We start from the raw sequence: 18,404 nt of genomic DNA, 5'->3' as shown, positions 1-18,404 counted from the left end.
TTCCTTTCTTTGCTTAGTTAATGAAGTATTCTTGTTTTTAAATCTTCTTGCACAAAGGGAATGGAACCATTGTCTCACTTTATATGGTCAAGACAACTACATTTGTAGGCCCTATAGCAGAAGCGTCCATGTCGCGGGGCTGGAAACTGGAGGTGTCCTGAGCTAATTCTGCTACCTCCATCATCTATTGTCCAAGTGATGGCTCCCACTGATTGTTGCCGGGAGCTTGCGCCCTTTTCAGGACGGACGATGATAGTGATGTAACATTTGAAACATGGATGATGGACACGAAAGTTTATGAATTAGTTTATAAATAGGTTTATTGGCCAAGTATGCATATACAAGGAATGTGCCTTGGTGCTCCGCTCACAAATGACAGTTAACAATTAAGAATAAGGCATAACCACATCAAAACAATAAGGATACAACATTACGGTCTAAACATGTGGGTGAAAATAAACCAGAGCAAAAAAAGAGATTACAGACTTTGGTTATTGAGTAGAACTACCACTCGTGGAAAAAAGCTGTTTTTATGTCTGGCTGTGGGTGCTTTGACAGTCCGGAGTCGCCTTCCAGAGGGAAGTGCTTCGAAGAGTTTGTGGCCAGGGTGAGAGGGGTCAGAGATGATCTTGCCCGCTCGCTTCCTGGCCTTTGCAGTGTACATTTTGTCAATGGGGGGAAGGTTGCAGCCAACAACCTTCTCAGCTGTGCGAACGATCCGTTGCGAACTCCGGATGTCGTGCTTGGTGACTGAGCCAAACCAGACCATGATGGAGAAGGTGAGGACGGACTCAATGATAGCAATATAGAATTGGACCATCATTGCCTGTGGCAAATTGTGTTTCTTCAGTTGCCGCAGGAAGTACATTTTCTGTTGGGCCTTTTTGACTGTGGAGTCGATGGTGGCCCCACATTTAAGGTCTCTGGAGATGATGGTTCCAAGGAACTTAAATGACTCCACAGATGTGACTATGGTGATGTTGATGGTGAGTGGGGGGAGGGGAGGGGGATCTCTTCGAAAGTCTACAATTAGTTCCACTGTCTTGAGAGCATTGAGCTCCAGGTTGTTGCGATAGAAGAACTACATTTGTATTTGTGCCACATGACTAGACGCTATATATCACCAGCTCATGTTATCTCGTGGAATAAGACCAACTAATGCAGCAAATCCATAGCCTTCAAAAAAAGCAGCAGACATAATGTAATATAGTCATGTTAAATATTCTTTTCAGTATAAACATATTTTTAGGTGCACTGAACAAACAGCACAGAAGTTAGCTCTTCTGGTGAGTAGACTCCACTGTATTATCCTTCAGTCAAAAGTTTTTTTCTTAATCAATTGGGTAATTTAGTCCCTTTTGTATTAAAGGGTGAAATGTTAAACCCAGCAAAACTGACTCAGAATCTCCTAGCTTTCCAGCCATTGCCATGTTAATTCCATTACTTGTATTTTAAAACGGTGGATAAAACCTGCCCCAGCACCAATCCCGAACCAAATATTTCATTTCAAAATTTAGCAACAAGATTAATAAACATTCCAGCTAGCTCCTTTGAGGCCTTTTAAAATCAATTAAAAACCTGCTACCACTATCCACCTTGAAAGAATTGTACATATAAATTTAATTTTAAAATACCTTGCAGATCACCCGTTCCTCAATATATTGTTTCCTGGGGTGGAAAATAAGCAAGCCATTCACTCCCCGTGTCTATAACAAATAGCAATGTTCTGGTTTATCAAAACTTTTGTTCCTCTTTCTTCCCTTTGCTCAAACTTTTAGCCTCTATTTTTGCCTCCCTCCGGCAACCATGCTCAAGACACATTGCACAACCATCGCAACTTCTTCTTCTTCTTTCGTGTCCATCGTCTATGTTCCAAATGTTACATCACTATCATTGTCCGTCCTGAAAAGGACACAAGCTTCCGGCGACAATCAGTGGGAGCCATCACTTGTACAATAGATGATGGTGGTAGCAGAATTAGTTCAGGACACTTCCAGTTTCCAGCCCCGCGACGTGGATGCTTCTACTATGGGGCCACCATTGCAACTGCGACTATTTTAACATGTGGAAAGGATTCGGTGTGAGATGGTTAATTGTGAAGGTTTTGTTCTAATACTCCAGCTTGTAAACAAGTAACATAGCTCTGAAATTGCAGAATAAGGTTGTCCATCGTGTTACATTGGAACCAAAAGCTTTGTGTTCCAGAAAACATATTCAATACACAAAACAATAGTCCCTGATAAACCAGTATCTGCAGTACCTTCCTACACAGTCCCTGATGATCTATATATTGGAGAATATTCTCAATTTCCGATCAGTATCTTTTTAAGCAAATCCACTGAGTTGGTGCAGTTGTTACCGGCTGCCTAACAACCGCCCAACATACAACAAAATATGTCTAATGAAATCTTGAGCAAAACACAAAGGGCTGGAGGAACTCAGTGGGCCAGGCACTGATGCTGCCTATCCTGCTGAGTTCCTCCAGCACTTTAGGTAAATGCATTACTTTTACATGTTTATTTTAAAGAGATTTTGATATTTTCTTGATTTTCTGAGCTCACCCTTTGTTTTGGTTCTTATTTTTAGTTAGTTGCATGCATTTGAGACAGCATGTTCAAGGTCAGCTGTCAAAGTTTATCAATTATTTTCCTAATTAATTAGGTGATTCAACAGAAATCACTGATGAAGTAAGTGTTTTTGAAATTCAAGGCTATGTGATTCAGCAACGCAGCAGTGTTAAATGAATCACCAACAAATTTATTCAAAACAAGAAATGGATAGAGTGCCTGTTATCTCAGCAATGATTACATTTGCTGTTTTATTTAATTTCTGCATGAAGACCAGTCCATAAGTCCTCAATTGCATTGAATCTTTAGGCAATTGCCAAAAATTACTGATAGCCAGTCTATAGGCGATTTAAGGCGACTGCTGGCGACTGTCAAAGTCATAGCAGATCGCTGAACTTTTCTTTTGCCCGACGACAATGACCACGACAATGCCGAGTCAGGTGGAGATTACAGCGTCTTCGGAAACATCGCGAAATTCCCACGCTGTCAATGCTTCTCCGGCGTCCTAATTTTCACTGAAATCACTGACAAGTCGGTAAGTACTTGAGAGTTTTGAACTATAACATCATGTATGGGTTACTTAAAAACCAAGCATCACTGTAACAAGGCATAAACAGGATTTACTTCCAGTTTACTAATAGCTGAATTTTTTTTTTTTAATTAAAAAGTGGTTAAGTGGAATTTTGTGAAAAGTGTGTGGGCGTTCTTTGAAAATGTACGGGAGATGCATATCTGGTTTCTGGGTTGCATATCTGGGTTGGGAGCCCACTTTAAATGTAATGGCTGATGGCCATAAACATCACGAAAATTCCCACGCTTACCTGACCGTCAAACTGTCGCCTCCAATCTACCTGTCAAATGTCCCGACGGTAAATAAATTGGTTAAACACATGGTATTTTGAAATGACTTTACTTATTTTAATATTATGTGCTTCTAAATGCATCTAAGAGAACCTAGCAAACCTGGGGACAGCAGGCGACAGCGCCCACAATAAGCAACGATACCTTCGAGACAAGCCAGCTGTCGCTGAGAAATTTCACTCCGGTTGATTTCTCAGCGACGCGCTGAGATCCACTACGATTCTTGGAAGACTCCTCACGATCATACCCGTGACACCCAGCGAACTGTCGGCGACAACCTAGTCGCCGGCAGTCGCCTTAAAATCGCCTAAAGTGGGACAAGCCCTTATGCCTGTTTGCCTTAATTACTGCCAAACTTTATTTCAAAGCTCTCCTGCTCTCCTTCTTTTGTAAAACGTAGAGTCATAGAGTCAAACAGTACAAAGCAGGCCCTTTAGCCCAACTCATCCATGCTGACCAAGATGCTCTATCTAAGCTAGTCCCATTTGCCCAGCTATGGCCCTTATCCCTATTCACCTTTCCTATGTGGGTACCCAGGAGGCCCCTGCGACAGACGTCTCCCAGGAGAAGCCGGGGACGGAGCCTCTTGGGTCGGAGCTGGAGCCGGAGCTTCATGGGTCAGAGCCCCGTGGGTCGGCGGAGCCCGTGGCCGGTCTCTGGGTCGACGGAGCCGCAGATGGGTAGGCACCACGGAGGCGTCAGGTGGGGACCTGGCGGCGATCGTGCAGACATTGGTGTGGCGGTCGATGAGGGCTCCGACCAACGGACGAGGATGAGCCATGTGGGAATGAAGACATAACACTGCCGGGGGGAGGAACAATGGAGGACAAGGCATGGGGGAAACGCCGGGGGGAAGGGGGGGAAGAACAAAGGTGGAACTGGCGTGGGATACTTTATAATTTTATCGGCGCCCTTTATGTGGCGACTATTGCATACCTTGGGTATGCAAGCAAAGAATTTCACTGTGACATGTCACAAGTATTCATTCATTCATTCATTCATTCATTCATTCATCCAAGTATCATTTCAATGCTGTTATTGTACCAGCCTCAGCTACCTCCTCTGGCAGCCTGCTCCATATAACCACCACCCTCTGAGTAAAAGCATTGCTCCCTCAGATTCATATTAAATCTTACCCCTCTCACCTTAAAGCTATATCCTCTGGTTCTTGATTCCCCTATTCTAGATAAAAAGACTCAGCCTAATAATTCCTCTCATTGATAGGCACTCACCCTATCAATTGATTTTGTACACCTCCATAAGATCATCCCTTAGCCTCCTGTTACCCTAGGGAATAAAGTCCTAACTTGCCCATTCTCTCCCTGTAGCTCAGGCCCTCGAGTGTTGCCAACATCCTGATAAAACTGCTGCTTAGATCCTAGCTTGCACCATCACCTTCATCCAGCACAATGCTGTTTGGTAGCTTCAAGTTCAGCAAAGCTGCAATTTTAAAGTTCTTAATTCAATTCTCTTAACAACCTCACCCATTTTGTAACCTTCTCCATCTCTACGACTGCTTGCACCTCCTTGGAGTTGCTGCAGGTGTGGCCTCTAGCTCATCCTTGGTCCATATTGCTTCATCTTGGGCAGGGGTGCCTTCAGCTGCCTAAGCCCCAAGTTCTGGAATTCCAGACATTGATCTTACAGCCTCTCCACTTCTAAGACAGAACAAAAAAAAGTACAGCTTAGGAACAGGCCCACAATCTGTGCCCAAACATGATGCCACTATTGTAGTTGTTTCCACCATCACCTCTGGCAGTACATTCCAGGCACCTACCACCCTCTGTGCACAAAATATGCCCTGCACATCTCCTTCACACTGTGCCCGTTTCATCTTCAATGCCTGCTAATCTATGACATTTCCAGCCAGGGAAAATAGTTCTGACTGTCTACCCTATAATAATTTGATATACTTCTATCCCCTTAACCTCCAGTGTTTTGGAGAAATCAATCTAAGCCTTTACAAACTCTTCTTATAGCTACTACCCACTAACCCTGGGAGCATCTCTGACATATTTTAAATCTATGTAATACCTACCTCTTTAACCAAACGTTTGGTTACTTGTCTTAATATGTGGTGCTCGGTGTCAAATTTTGGTTAATAATGTTCCTATAATGATACTTTGTCAATTTTTGCTATAAAGATTTAATAAATACAATTTATTAGTTGTTAGCAAAATAAGTTTTAGCTTCTATTCGATTCGGGAATTTGTTTAAATGGAAAACGGAAGTGTATAAATGTATTTCTTAACTTCCCTGAAAATACTTCCTCCTAATGACAAAAAATTAACAATGTGTTATTAAATGGGAAAATAATAACCTTTGAAACCTTTTCACTGCAATCCGAGATGAACTGACAATATTTAAATACTTCAAAAACTTGACACTGTAGGAGTTTTGCAGCAGGATTTATCCTACATATGTTTTGGATTAAGAAAGATTTGGTACATGGATAGTTAAGGGTTCGAGGGATATGGGCCAAACACAAGCAAATGGGATTGGTCAGGGAGGCAGCTTAGTTGGCATTAACATGATGGGCCAAAGGCCCTGTTCTCCATGTTGTATAACTAACTCTACGACTCTAAAGAAAATCAACAATGACAACAAACAAGATTTATACATAAGATCAAAAACATTAATTTCACTTTGATTAATGAACCAAAGACCAATCATGCAAAATAAGCTAAGTAGGTGCAGATATCCAGTGAAATTGCTTAATTTTCTGGATCTGGACATCATAAATTGGACAAATGTATGTCTACGGCTGGAGGACACAAAAAGAGTATGATTTGGAATAATTTAATTGCACTAACAATTAAACTAAACTAAAACAAAATAATCCAAAATACTATGAGAATTGAGTGATTGTCTGTGCTTTGATGATGATCAATGTATCGACTTTATCTGCAGCCAATTCTTTCAGACCCTGAGGATGCAAGCCATCAGGTGAAAGGATTTGTCAGCTTTAAGTTTCATTAATTTGCCTGGTGCTCTTACTCCATTGATTTTAATTGTTTTAAATTGCCTCTTGTTTATCTACCAGTTTCAGTCTACCAGTGGCATCAACTATGAAGTCAGATCCAAAATATTTGTTTAAAATTATCAGCATTTCCTGATTTGCCATTATTTACTGCCCCGATTCAACTTCTAATTTCCAACATTTAATTTGCTATTCTCTCCCTCTAATTAAGTACTTGCAGTATTTATTTCCTGGTTTCTAAAATTCTCCCATGTTCAGACCGACTGCTATTCTTTGCAACTTTATAGGCTGGTTCTTTCAATCTAATAGCAATCTTAATTTCTTCAATTAGCCACAGATGTATCACTTTTCCAATGATGTCTTTGTTAATGGAACTTCTATTTGTTGAGTGTTAAATATTACATTACAATGTTTGCCATGGCTTACCTTACATTTAATCAAGTTTCCAATCCAGCATACATGCCCTACAAAATTCTTTTAAGTATCCAGTTTCCAACTAAAGTTTGCACTCTCAAACTATGTATATATTTATATCTTGTTATGATTATTCTGCCCAAGGATCTTTTGTAAGAGATTACAAATATATTGTAATTCATTACATGATTAGTATAAAACTCTGTTGCCCTGTTAATTCCAAAATGCAATGTTCAAGACTGCCTTGAATGCATTCAATGGACAACACTTCAAGACGAACTTCACCAGTTTAATTTTCCAAGTCAATATGAAGTTTAAAATCCCTCATGATTACTGCATTTGTTACATCCACATTAATTTTTGATTGATTATCTAAGGGAGCCTATAAACTTTCCCCACCTGTTTTCTGCTCCTTGGCTGTCTAGTAATTAGATCACATTTCAGTCTTTTACAGCAGCTGAACCATCCAATAAATCATCTTAGCAATAATTTCCAGGCAACATTTGCTAATACAGTCTACCCTTGTTATTACGGACCTCTTTATAACGGATTTTGATCAGAGCGAACGGAGCATCCCTGCAGTAATCGGACACCACTTTAAGAAACTTATGAATTTACAGATAAATCTATAATAATCAATCATACAATAAATTAATAACCATAATACTAGGTAACCGTAATTGTGCAAACCCAAAGTGCTTAGTGCAATCAAAGACACAGTATTTGATCCAAGTTGCTGAGGTAAGGTTAATGCTGTGCAGTATTCAAAAGCCGAATGGTTGATGGGAAGAAGCTGTTCTTGAATCTGTTGGTCGCTGTTTTTCAATGCCTATACCTTCATCCTGGTGGAAGCAGCATAGTGAGAGCATAGCCAGGGTGGGGATAGCTGGGGGTAATGAATATCTCACCGTATTCAGACGATTAGTGTGCAAAGCATAGGGAGATGCATTATTGCGAGGGAGTAATCTCATTACTCCCATTCCGCTTCTCCATATTTCTCTGCATCCAGCACTTACTCTCTCTCTCATATATGTCAATTAATTCTCCTATGAATCTTTTTTGCTATAAGTGTTAATGCTGAGGAGCCAGTTAATCAACCACCATGCTTTTGGGTTGTGGGAGGTCATGATCGAACCTAGATCCCTGGAACTGCGAAGATAGATATCACAAGAGTCAAATATGATTTCTTTATTCCCACATTATCCTACTCAATAAATCATTTCTGTCTAATGCTCACTTAACTGTTCAGGTAGCCTTTAATGCTACGGAAAAGTTATGGGTTCCAGAGAATAGGCAACATCGTGATCAACCTTGCTCATATTCTTCAGCCTCTCATAGAAGTTCTTCATTCAGAGGATACCAATAGAAAACTTTGAAGAGCAGAACAAGCAGAGAAGAACTCGACAGGAATTGACTTTATATTAAATGCTATATTCATTCATCACCTGAACTATACACAAGTATGAAAGGCCTTTCTCATTTCAAGTGTTGTGCCTTGGTGATGCACCCTTTTGTACTTGAAAAATGTTCCTCACTGACTGTCAGCAATCAACCTATGACTTCAGTCATTTCTCCATTAGTATCCTTATTAAGTGAGTCACCACCGGATATATAGCTGCAGTCTGCTCACAAAGGGCATCTTGCTGTACAGTGAGAATAGCAATTTTCTCAAGAATGGCATCGCTCATTTAATAAGGACACCAAGCTCTCCCATGTGGGGGCATCAGATCAGTGTCTGGATCAGTATTAGAGGCAGAAAGACAGTGAGTGGCCTCCATCACACACAAGGTACAAAACCATATATGTACATACCACCGGGTTCAGAAACAGCTTCTTCCCTGCAGTTATCAGACTCTTGACGGACCACTCAAATGGTAGGGATAAATTCCTATCTTCTCAATGTATCGTGCTGTGGGGGGTCCTTGCATTTTTTTTTCTCTGCACTGTCTCTGAAGTTTAGTTTAGTTTAGAGACACAGCACGGAAACAGGCCCTTCGGCCCACCAAATCCGCATCGACCAGCGATCCCTGCACATTAACACCACCCTACACACACTAAGAACAATTTTACGTTTATACCAACCCAAATAATCGACAAACCTCTACGTCTTTGGAGTGTGGGAGAAAACCGAAGATCTCAAATAAAACCCACACAGGTCACGGGGAGAATGTACAAACTCCATACAGACAAGCACCCGTGGTCAGCATCGAACCCGCGTCTCTGGCGCTATAAGGCAGTAGTTCTACTGCTACTCCACTGTGCTCGCCCCTTTGTATTGTTGTAACACTATATTCTGCACTTGTTTATTTTCTCTTTTGCACTAGCTAATGTACTCATGTATGGTATGGTTTGCCTGGATAGCAGACCAAAGATTTTCATTGTATCTCAGTACACGTGACCATAAAAAAACAATGCCAACATCAAACAAAGCATGCTTCCAAGACCTTTACTTCCTCAAAAGATGAAGGAAGTTTGGCATGTCTCATAAAACACTTACCAATTTCTACATCAAGTTTTGATGTATTACAACCTGGTTTGACAACAGCTCTGTCCAAGACTGCAAAAAATTGCTGGCGCTTGTGGATGCAGCTAAATCTAGCACATGGACCAGACTTGCCACCACCTCCCCCTCCCTTCTCATTGACTTAATCTACACCACGCTGCCTCAGGAAAGCACCCAACATAATCAAGGACCACTTCCCTCTCCCATCAGGCAAAAAATACAAAAGCCTCAAACCACGAACCACCAGATTCAGGAACAACTTCTTCCACACTGTTATAAGGCTACTGAATGGACCTTTAATCAGATTGGGGTGAAGCCCCGATCTCCCAACCTGCCTCATTTCAGCCCTTGTACTTTTTTTATCTGCACCTTCTTTGTAGCTGTAAAACTGTTACACTATATTCTGCACTCTGGTTGTTTTTCTCTTTTCACTACTTTTTCACTTGTGAGTGGCTCGATTAACTTGACCAGAGAGCAAGCTGGTAGATCTATAAGAAAATAAGATCTGTAGATATGTTGTCTCACACCTCAGGTGCTCATAACCTCAGGTGCTGCCTTTGTGGAGTTTGCACGAAACCCTGAGACTTCACGGGTGCTCCGGGTGCTCCAGTTTCCTCCCACATCCGGAGACGTATGGTTTGTAAGTTAATTGGCCTCTCTAAATTGTTGCGAATGTGCAGCAAGCGGCTGAGAAAGTGGGATAACATAGAACTGGTGTGTGGACGGGGGATCGATGGTCGACATGGACTTGGCGGGCTGAGGGGCCTGTTTCTATGCTGTACCTCTAAACTTAACTAAACATCCGTATCTGTTTTGTAACTAACGTTTTCTATCTTGTCTTATTTCAATCCTCTGAGGTAGTACAGATGAGTAGGACATTCACTGGTATTTTGTTTATGCTTATGAACATTTCTAAGTCCCTTTAAGCAAATTAGTTCTTGCTGGCAGGCACAATGTCCTGTGCTGCTATCTGCCTGCCTTGGAATGTGTGTGTTTAAGGCTGACACCCTACTGACTGCTGTGCAGCAAAGTAGTAACAGCTTTGTCCAGGCCTGGGAAACATGTTGACTCTAATCGGCACATTGCAGCCTGACTCTAAAGCTTTCCTCTCAGGGCAGAAGCAATTACTGTATTTAGGCTCATCTTAAAGAACACTATTAATAATCACTATTATCTGTAAATGCCAAAATGACCATTGCACAAAAGTGGGTGACACATAAATATTTCAAAGGACACTAAAATACAGTGTTTGCTTTTGACTGGCTACATATAATATTTTATGGTAAAACTGTAATTGGACGTAATGCAGCCAAGTCTCTGTTATAGGGTTAGCTTTTAATACTTTTGCTGCTGATTGAAGATCCTTTTTTCACAGTGTCATTCTCTCCTAAATCAGACATTTAACCAGAATGTGGTGAGTCTGTGGAATTCATTGCCACAAATAGTGGAGCAGGCCAAGGCATAGGGTATTTTTAAAGTGGATTGGTAGGTTTTTGATTATTAAGGGTGTCAAAGATTACGGGGAGAAGGCAGGGTTAAAAAAAGGTAAAATAGATCAGCCATGGATCAAATGGTGGAGCAGTCGATGGGCCGAATGACCTAATTCTGCTCTTATGTCTTATGGGCTCTAATAAAAAAGAACCTGCTTCCTCTTTGAATCTTGTGAAAGGAATTGGCGACGTCCAGAACCAGAGGGAGATCTGTATTCATTGGGCTTGCAGAACTCTGTGGACAGTGCAGCGGAATGAGGAATAAGAATTGTGTCAGTAAATAGTGAGATTAAAGCAAAGTTGAAGAGTGGGGAAGTAGTGCTTCCAATCACTTATTGGAAATTAGGGAAAGAATGGCTGAAGAGTTGCAGTAGTAATGAGAAACGTAAGAAGATGGGGTAGAAATATGCCATTTAGCGCCAGGAAACTGGTATACCACTCACTAAAATACTGGTTGATCCATACCTCCAGTGGTCTCCTTATACAACCAAATTATCTCCTTGAATATAATTCCATATCTCCACCTCCATGGCTCTCTGGGAAGTTGAACATAATATGGACCCACTCAACAGCAAAAATTGTATTTTACTGTATATAATATTTGCTTATTATCCACATCTGTGCAATAATGGACAAATTAATTAACGAAAGGAGACACGTCAGGATCTACCACTTTCTACCACAGGACCTTTCCGGAAAGAATAATTTAACGTATTTTTGTTGTTATGCATGGACCAGTGGGAGGGATGTACTGTTGTCAGTTTGGAGCCTCACAAGACCACGAGAGATGTTGGAGAGGTGAGGTGTGGAGGGATGGAGAGTGAGTGACAGGGGACTAGAGGGAGAGGGAAGTGGGGGAGAGAGGGAAGAGATGGGGTGAAAGGGGGAGGAGATTTGGAGAGGGGGGGAGATTTGGAGAGGGGGAGGAGATGGGAGAGGGGTTGGAGTGGGGAGGAGATGGCGAGCCTGACCTGGAGCAGGTGGTGGTGGGGGAGGAGGAGATGGGAGGGAACGAGATGAGAAGAGGTGGAGGGGATGAGGAGATGGGAGCAGCAGATGGGAGGGAGCAGATGGGGAAGGGGTGATGGAGGGGAGGGGGTGGTTTTTGACGGGCGTGGGGCTGTATTATGCGAAGATGTGAGACCTCAGGCCGCCTCCGCTCACCAACTGCCGCCGCTCCGGCCGCCGCGGCCTGCGGTGAACTGCGGTCCCGGCCTCCGGCCAGGGGGGCGCTGGCTCCGGGGGTTGGGGTACCGGCCTCCGGCCAGGGGAGCGCTGGCTCCGGGGGTTGCGGTGAGTTGCGGTACCGGCCTCCGGCCAGCGGGGGCGCTGGTGTCGCGGCCCCTGGTCCCGCCCCCGGGGCCTGACTGACAGCCGGGGCTGCGCTCCGATAGGACCCCCTGCGCCGTGAAGGACTTCCGGGGAGGTCATGTGGTTGGCGCGCTCGAAGCGGCGGGAAAGTGGAGAAGATGGAGGGAGAGTGGAGTCCACACTCTGAGGAAAATGACCAAAGCGCGGTAAGTGAAGACTCGCACGTGGAGAAGATGGAGGGAGAGTGGACTCCACTCTCTGCGGAAAATGACCAGATCGCGGTAAGTGAAGCCTCGTATGTGTACCATACGGTTAAACACGGACTCAGCTACAACAGCACCGACTGTCTTGCTCAGCTCAACGCTGCTTTGTTTAATGACTCAAACGTGGTGCAGAAGATGAGCTTGGGAAGAACGAAAGCTGAGATGATTACCATGAATGTTTTAGGGCCAAATACTGTGCGGAATATTATGGATGATTTGTCCCCGACCGAAGAAGGTGAGCCCGCGTTTTTCTCAGTTGCCACCGATGCCTCAAACAAGGGAGATAGAAAAATGTTTCCAGTGTGTGTGAGATATTTCTCTGCGTCTGATGGAGTGCAGTGTAAGTTACTTGACTTTTATGAAGACAGTGATGAAACTGCAAATGGCATACATCAAGCTCTGATGTGCTGTCTGGAAAAGTATGAACTGGATATTAGACACGTCACAGCCTATGCAGCAGATAATGCCAACGTAAACTTTGGAAAACACCACTCAGTTTACCAGTTATTGAGCAGTGCCAACAATCGCATTCTGAAAGCTAATTGCCCAGCTCACATCGCTCATAACGCCTGCAAGCATGCCTGTGATCAGCTGTCTGTGGATATTGAGGCAATTGTTCTAAAGGTCTACAGCCACTTCTCAATATCTGCTTCCCGAACAGAGGAACTGCGTTCATTTTTTGCCTTTGTTGATATTGAGTGGCGTGAAATTCTGCCTGATGTTTGCATCCGATGGCTCTCTCTTCATCCAGCTGTCGAACGTCTCCTGCAAAGCTGGCCAGCCCTTACGTTATACTTCAGGTCCCTTGAGACCTGTCCTGTGGCACTGAAGAGAATTTTTGAGGATGAAGAAAAAACTGGAGCTACTGAAATTTATCTCTGCTTTTTCCACAACGTGGGGTGTGTTTTTGACCAACTTGTAAAAAAGCTGGAGGAAACAAAGCTCTGCATCACAGACGTTTATGAGGAAGTCCGAAAGTTCAAAATGAAGATGCTTCAGCGGAAACAGGACAACTTTTTTGGATACCAGACCAAGCAGCTGATGGACAAACAAGTGCCAGCACAAAAGACCAAGCAGCAACAGGACTTTGTGAAGTTCTATGACTTTGTCATTACATACATTGACAAATGGTTTGATTTCTCACCAGAAAATGTAATGATGAAATTGAAACCGATTGGCCTCTATGAGGAGCTCTCCTTCACTGACCTGGAGCAGGTGGTGGCTGCCCTAAAAATGACAGAGACAGTCAATATAGGCCAACTCCATGAAGAGTTTTGTGCTAGCCGGGAGGAAATACAGAAAGCCAGACAGGATACCACAAAATCTACCAGTGAGAAGTGGGTGGTAGTTTTCCAAAACATAGGGAAAGCCAACTTGATCAACATGTTCAGGATTGTCTCATTTGTCCTCAGTGTGCCAGGCTCAAATGCCTTTGCAGAGAGGATCTTCTCTCTGATGACCATTAAATGGTCAGACTCAAGAAACAGATGCAGCACAGAACTGATCAAAAATGAACTTCAAATATCTGTGAACTGTGACTTGTCATGTGAGGACTTCTCTCTGGCTGTGCAAAAGGACAAAGGACTACTTGAATCAGTCAAGAGCAGTAAGAAATATCCATGGAAAAAGTAGACTTGGTGAGTCGTCCCCCCGCTTTCCTCTTTTGCAGTGACTATATGTCTACTCTAGGAACATACAGATAGGGTGAGTTGTTGTTATTTCAAGTCTGACTCGTCAGATTATGCTTTGTTATAATTTGGTGTTACATTTCATACATAATAATGAAGATGTGTATACATGGTTCATATATTACATTTGTTCTCTCTCTCTCTTTTTCTTATATAGGGGGAGAGTGGAGTGCCCGGGAGGAGAGGGGAGGGGGAGAGTGGGGTGGGGTGACTGGGGGGGAGAGGGAAGGAAGCGTGGCGTGCCCGAGGGGAGAGGATGGAGAGGGGAGTCCCTGAGGGGAGGGAATGGGAGGAGAGAGCGGCGGGAGGATGGTGGGCCGGGATGTGGAGGATGGGGGTGAGGAGGGAGCGAGAAGGGGGGAGGGGATGAGTGGGATGGAGGATGAGGGAGCAGGGATGGGTAAGCAAAATTGAATGGGGGGGTGAAGGTGAGAGAAGGCCTTTGTAGGAGAGAGTTAGTGGGAGTTGAGGGAGGAGAAGGGGAAGAAGAGGGTAGGGAGGGGGGGGTGGCAGAGGGAGAAGATGAGGGGGAGGGAAGAAGAGATGGAGGAGGAGGGAGGGCTATATAGAAAATGAGGGAACGTAGGGAGTGGGGTATGTTTGTGTCCAGACCTCTCCCAACCTGTTTTGCCTTGCAAGAATGTGAAGATTTAACAGGAGATAATGTAGCTTTAAAAATACTCCTTAATTGTTTTCATGTCTTGTCCACACATGAAAGGGATATCAGATTATGTAGAATAATTCTCCAATTTGGATTATTAAAGTGCTCTGATTGAAAGTATGTTCTGGGATTTAGGTAATTTTATTATTGTCATCTGTGCGGAGATACATGGAAATGCATGTTCTGCATGCTCTCCAGTCAAATTATACTATACATGATTACAGTAGATCCTCTTCTGGAACAGTGCTCAAAGGGCGCCATTTTCCGGTGCCATCTTACAGCTCCCAGGTCTCTGAAAAGTCTGATCTTGGCCCAAGGAGATATGCAAATTCTTATTTTTTCACATTGAGGTACTGGATCAATGAAGTAGGTGTTGGCCTGGCCCAGCGCAATGCCATTTGCTCTCGATCCGTTCGCTTTTTGGGATGCCTTAAAACCAGAAGTTTTTGCTAATAGAAATCTAGGAGAAAGCTTTACTCCAGAATGTTAGGAATGTGGTAGGTCACCACTGCAACTATTTGAGGTGAACACCCCAGATACGTTTAGAAGGAAGCTTGTTATAAACACTGAGTGAGGAATAGAAAGATACGTTAATGGGGTTGAATCCTGATGGGTAGCAAATGCAAAACCTTTACATAACTCTAACCTGTAGCACACTAATGCATTTTGATGTTGGAGAGGTGATCAAATATTTATTTTTAATACATTATTTTTATACGGTGCTTGTGCATGGCTTTGTGAACTTTGTATTAAGCCTCTTTTTTTTCCCAGAGAACAGTTCACATGGGTTGAGAGGGATATGGTCCAATGGGGAGGCAAATGGAACTAGCACATGTCAGAACTTTATTCGCCAATAACGAATTGGACGAAAGGTCCTGCTCCCTGCTATATAATTCTGACTTGTCCCACACGCCTGAAGTGACAAGGTCGTGGATCTTAACTACTGGGTTTTACACGTATTCAGTAGTTAAACCGTTGACCTAGATTAATAAAAGGTTAATCCATGCAGTAACAGGTGTGAACATTTAACAAGTTGGTGTGTTCATGTATAATACTGCAAACAGAATTAATATTGAGATTTTAACACGGGCAAGACCTACATAGTGAATGGTTGGGCTCTGGGGAGTGTTGTAGAACAGATGGATCTACGAGTGCAGGTACATGGATCCTTGAAAGTGGTGTCAGGGCAGATAGGGTGGTCGAAAAGGCTTTCGGCATATTGCCCTTCATCAGTCAGGGTATCGAGTATAGGAGGTCATGTTGCAGTTATACAAGATGTTGGTGAGGCCACATTTAGAGGATTGTGTTCAGTTTTGGTCACATAGGAAAAATGTTGTCAAGCTGGAAAGGGTGCAGAGAAGATTTACGAGGATGTTGCCAGGACTCGAGGACCTGAGCTATAGGGAGAGGTTAAGTTTAGTCCTTGGAGCACAGAAGGATGAGGGATAATCTTAGAAGTGTACAAGTCAAGTCTTTATTTATATAGCACATTTAAACACAACCCACGTTGACCAAAGTGCTGCACATCAGTGCAGGGCTTAAAAAAGAACATACAATAGCACACAAACCTAACAACACAGACATAAACAGTTTACAGCGCCCCCTCAGAGGGCCTCAAACGCTGGGGAATAGAAGTAGGTTTTGAGCCTGGACTTAAAGGAGTCGATGGAGGGGGCAGATCTGATGGGGAGTGGGAAGCTGTTCCACAGTCTAGGAGCTGCAACCGTAAAAGCGCGGTCACCCCTGAGCTTAAACCTAGACCGCGGGATAGTCAATAGCCCCAAGTCGGCCGACCTGAGGGACCTGGAGTTTGAGTGGTGGGTTAGAAGATTTTTGATATGGTGTGGGGGGGGCAAGCCTATTTAGGGCTTTGTATGCAAATAGGAGCTTGAAATCGATTCTACCGTACTGGGAGCCAGTGGAGAGAGGCCAGAATCGCGGAGATGTGGTCCCTTTTACGGGTAACCGTCAGGAGTCTTGCTACAAAATCATGAGAGGAATAGATCAGGTAAATGCACAGTCTTTTACCCAGAGTAGGGATATTGAGAACCAGAGGACATGGGTTTATGGTGAGAGGGAAAAGGGGGGAACCTGAGGGGTAACCTTTTTTACACAAAGGGTGGTGGTTGTGTGGAACGAGCTAATGGAGGAGGTACTTGAGGCTGGTACTATCACAACGTTTAAGAAACATTTGGACAGTTGCATAGAACATGTTTAGAAGGATATGGGCCAAACGTAAGCAGGTGGGACTAATGTAGATTGGGCATGGTGGTTGGCGTGGGCAAGTTGGGCCGAAGGGCCAGTTTCCACACTATGACACTAGGGGTCTATTTCCATTAACTGAGGTGTAAAATATGTTGTGAATTGCTGCAAATTTTCAAATTCCCTTGATTCCACAGCTAGGCAGCTGGGGTAAAGATTCCTTTTACCATTTCTATGTGTACGTGGTATACTGGTATATCATGCAGCATAGCTGGTTTTATTACAGGCGATGGAACAATTGTAGTTCTAAAAGCGAACGTATAATGTGACACTAAATGGTTCACTTTTGTTCCTGTGATCAAAATAATATTTTGCATTCTCCCAGAGAAGGAATTTATTTCTGATCACCACTTGATAAATTTCTAACCCTATTTTGTGGAAAAGCAGAACTTGCTCGATGGGGTTGGTAGAAAGTAGAATCAGATTGGTTGTATATTGTCAGAAGTGTGGAGCATCTCCAATTTGACTAGTAGGAAGTGAGCGTTCCAGATATACCACATGTACTCATTGGGGATGGTTGGAGGTATAAGTTATCACTCAAACGTTGGCAGGTTCTGGACTTCAGTCTGTGGTATTTTAGTAGCTTTTAAGTGCAGTGTATGCCGGGAAGTTTGGTTTACATAAATAGGAAAGGTCCTTACTTCGAGCTGATAATTTCTTGTAAATGTTTAAAGGCTTTCCAAGAATTTTTAAATTAAAAGGTCATCCGTTTGTTTACTTTCAGGTGAGTGCGTGGTCTCTGATAAAACAGATGGTGGTAATATGGAACCATGCTCACGAAGAAAACTACATTGGGAGTGATTGCAGAATTCCTGGAAACCGTTATCTTTTTTTTATTGAATTATAATTAATAAATAAAAGAATGAAACTGTTTTGAAGATTGTCAGTCTTTCTATTTATTATTTACACAATGTGTCGGATTAGAAATCGACAATTTTGTGTTTCCAGACCACTAATTACTTTTCAGAGTTGGCAATTAGTTCTCTTTTTTCACTTCCAGTTTGAGCGTAAATTGATTTAATGATGAGATTAATTAACGGAAGCAAATTGCTTGGAATTTAACTTCATTTTATAGAAAGTATTCAAAAGAGTCAAGAGTGCTTTATTATATGTACAGAATCAGAGCAATGAAATTCTTACTGGCAGCAGCACAACAGGTTTGTAAACACATCACTCAATAGATAATATCATAAGCAAACATTTTTTTTAAAAAGTTTAATCATAAAAGACCCAATATAGGGCAAGAAAAGAAACAAAACAAAGCCCGAAGACTTTGATGCAACATCGACACTTCGTATTTCAGAGTTTAGTTGGAGTTCGTAGTATTCAATAGACTGATAGTTGTTGGGAAGAAGTTGTTCCTAAACCTGGACGTTAGTTTTCAGATTCCAAGTCTGAAATTCT

General features: G+C 42.8%; 1 protein-coding gene and 1 long non-coding RNA gene across 3 annotated transcripts; one reads left to right on the top strand and one right to left on the bottom strand.

The window, feature by feature from the left end:
• Nucleotides 1-366: 366 nt before the first annotated feature.
• LOC144594487 (uncharacterized) lies at nucleotides 367-12,023 on the bottom strand. Its single transcript, XR_013547395.1, has 3 exons — nucleotides 11,960-12,023; nucleotides 4,913-5,086; nucleotides 367-2,052 (listed from the first exon to the last, which is right to left on the bottom strand). It is a non-coding gene; the product is annotated as an uncharacterized LOC144594487 (long non-coding RNA).
• On the top strand, nucleotides 11,899-17,823 carry LOC144594484 (uncharacterized). 2 transcript variants are annotated; one of them, XR_013547394.1, is made up of 2 exons: nucleotides 11,899-14,093; nucleotides 17,725-17,823. XR_013547394.1 is itself a non-coding variant. In XM_078401039.1 (2 exons), exon 1 carries the CDS (start codon nucleotides 12,285-12,287, stop codon nucleotides 14,019-14,021), a length of 1,737 nt encoding a protein of 578 aa, XP_078257165.1. In that variant the 5' UTR covers nucleotides 11,899-12,284; the 3' UTR covers nucleotides 14,022-14,026; nucleotides 17,725-17,817. The 2 variants fall into 2 exon arrangements, 1 of the variants encoding a protein (XP_078257165.1); XM_078401039.1 differs by having other exon boundaries at nucleotides 11,899-14,026; nucleotides 17,725-17,817.
• Nucleotides 17,824-18,404: the final 581 nt, after the last annotated feature.

The sequence above is a fragment of the Rhinoraja longicauda genome, chromosome 6 (assembly GCF_053455715.1).
Source record: "Rhinoraja longicauda isolate Sanriku21f chromosome 6, sRhiLon1.1, whole genome shotgun sequence".
NCBI lineage: Eukaryota > Metazoa > Chordata > Chondrichthyes > Rajiformes > Arhynchobatidae > Rhinoraja > Rhinoraja longicauda.
The sequence above is the reverse complement of the archived record's forward strand: the minus strand, read 5'-3'. Positions and strand labels throughout refer to the sequence as shown.

What these genes read in the sequence shown, in the direction of transcription:
- LOC144594484 (XM_078401039.1), top strand. Translation starts at nt 12,285, where the DNA reads ATGGAGGGAGAGTGGAGTCCACACTCTGAGGAAAATGACCAAAGCGCG.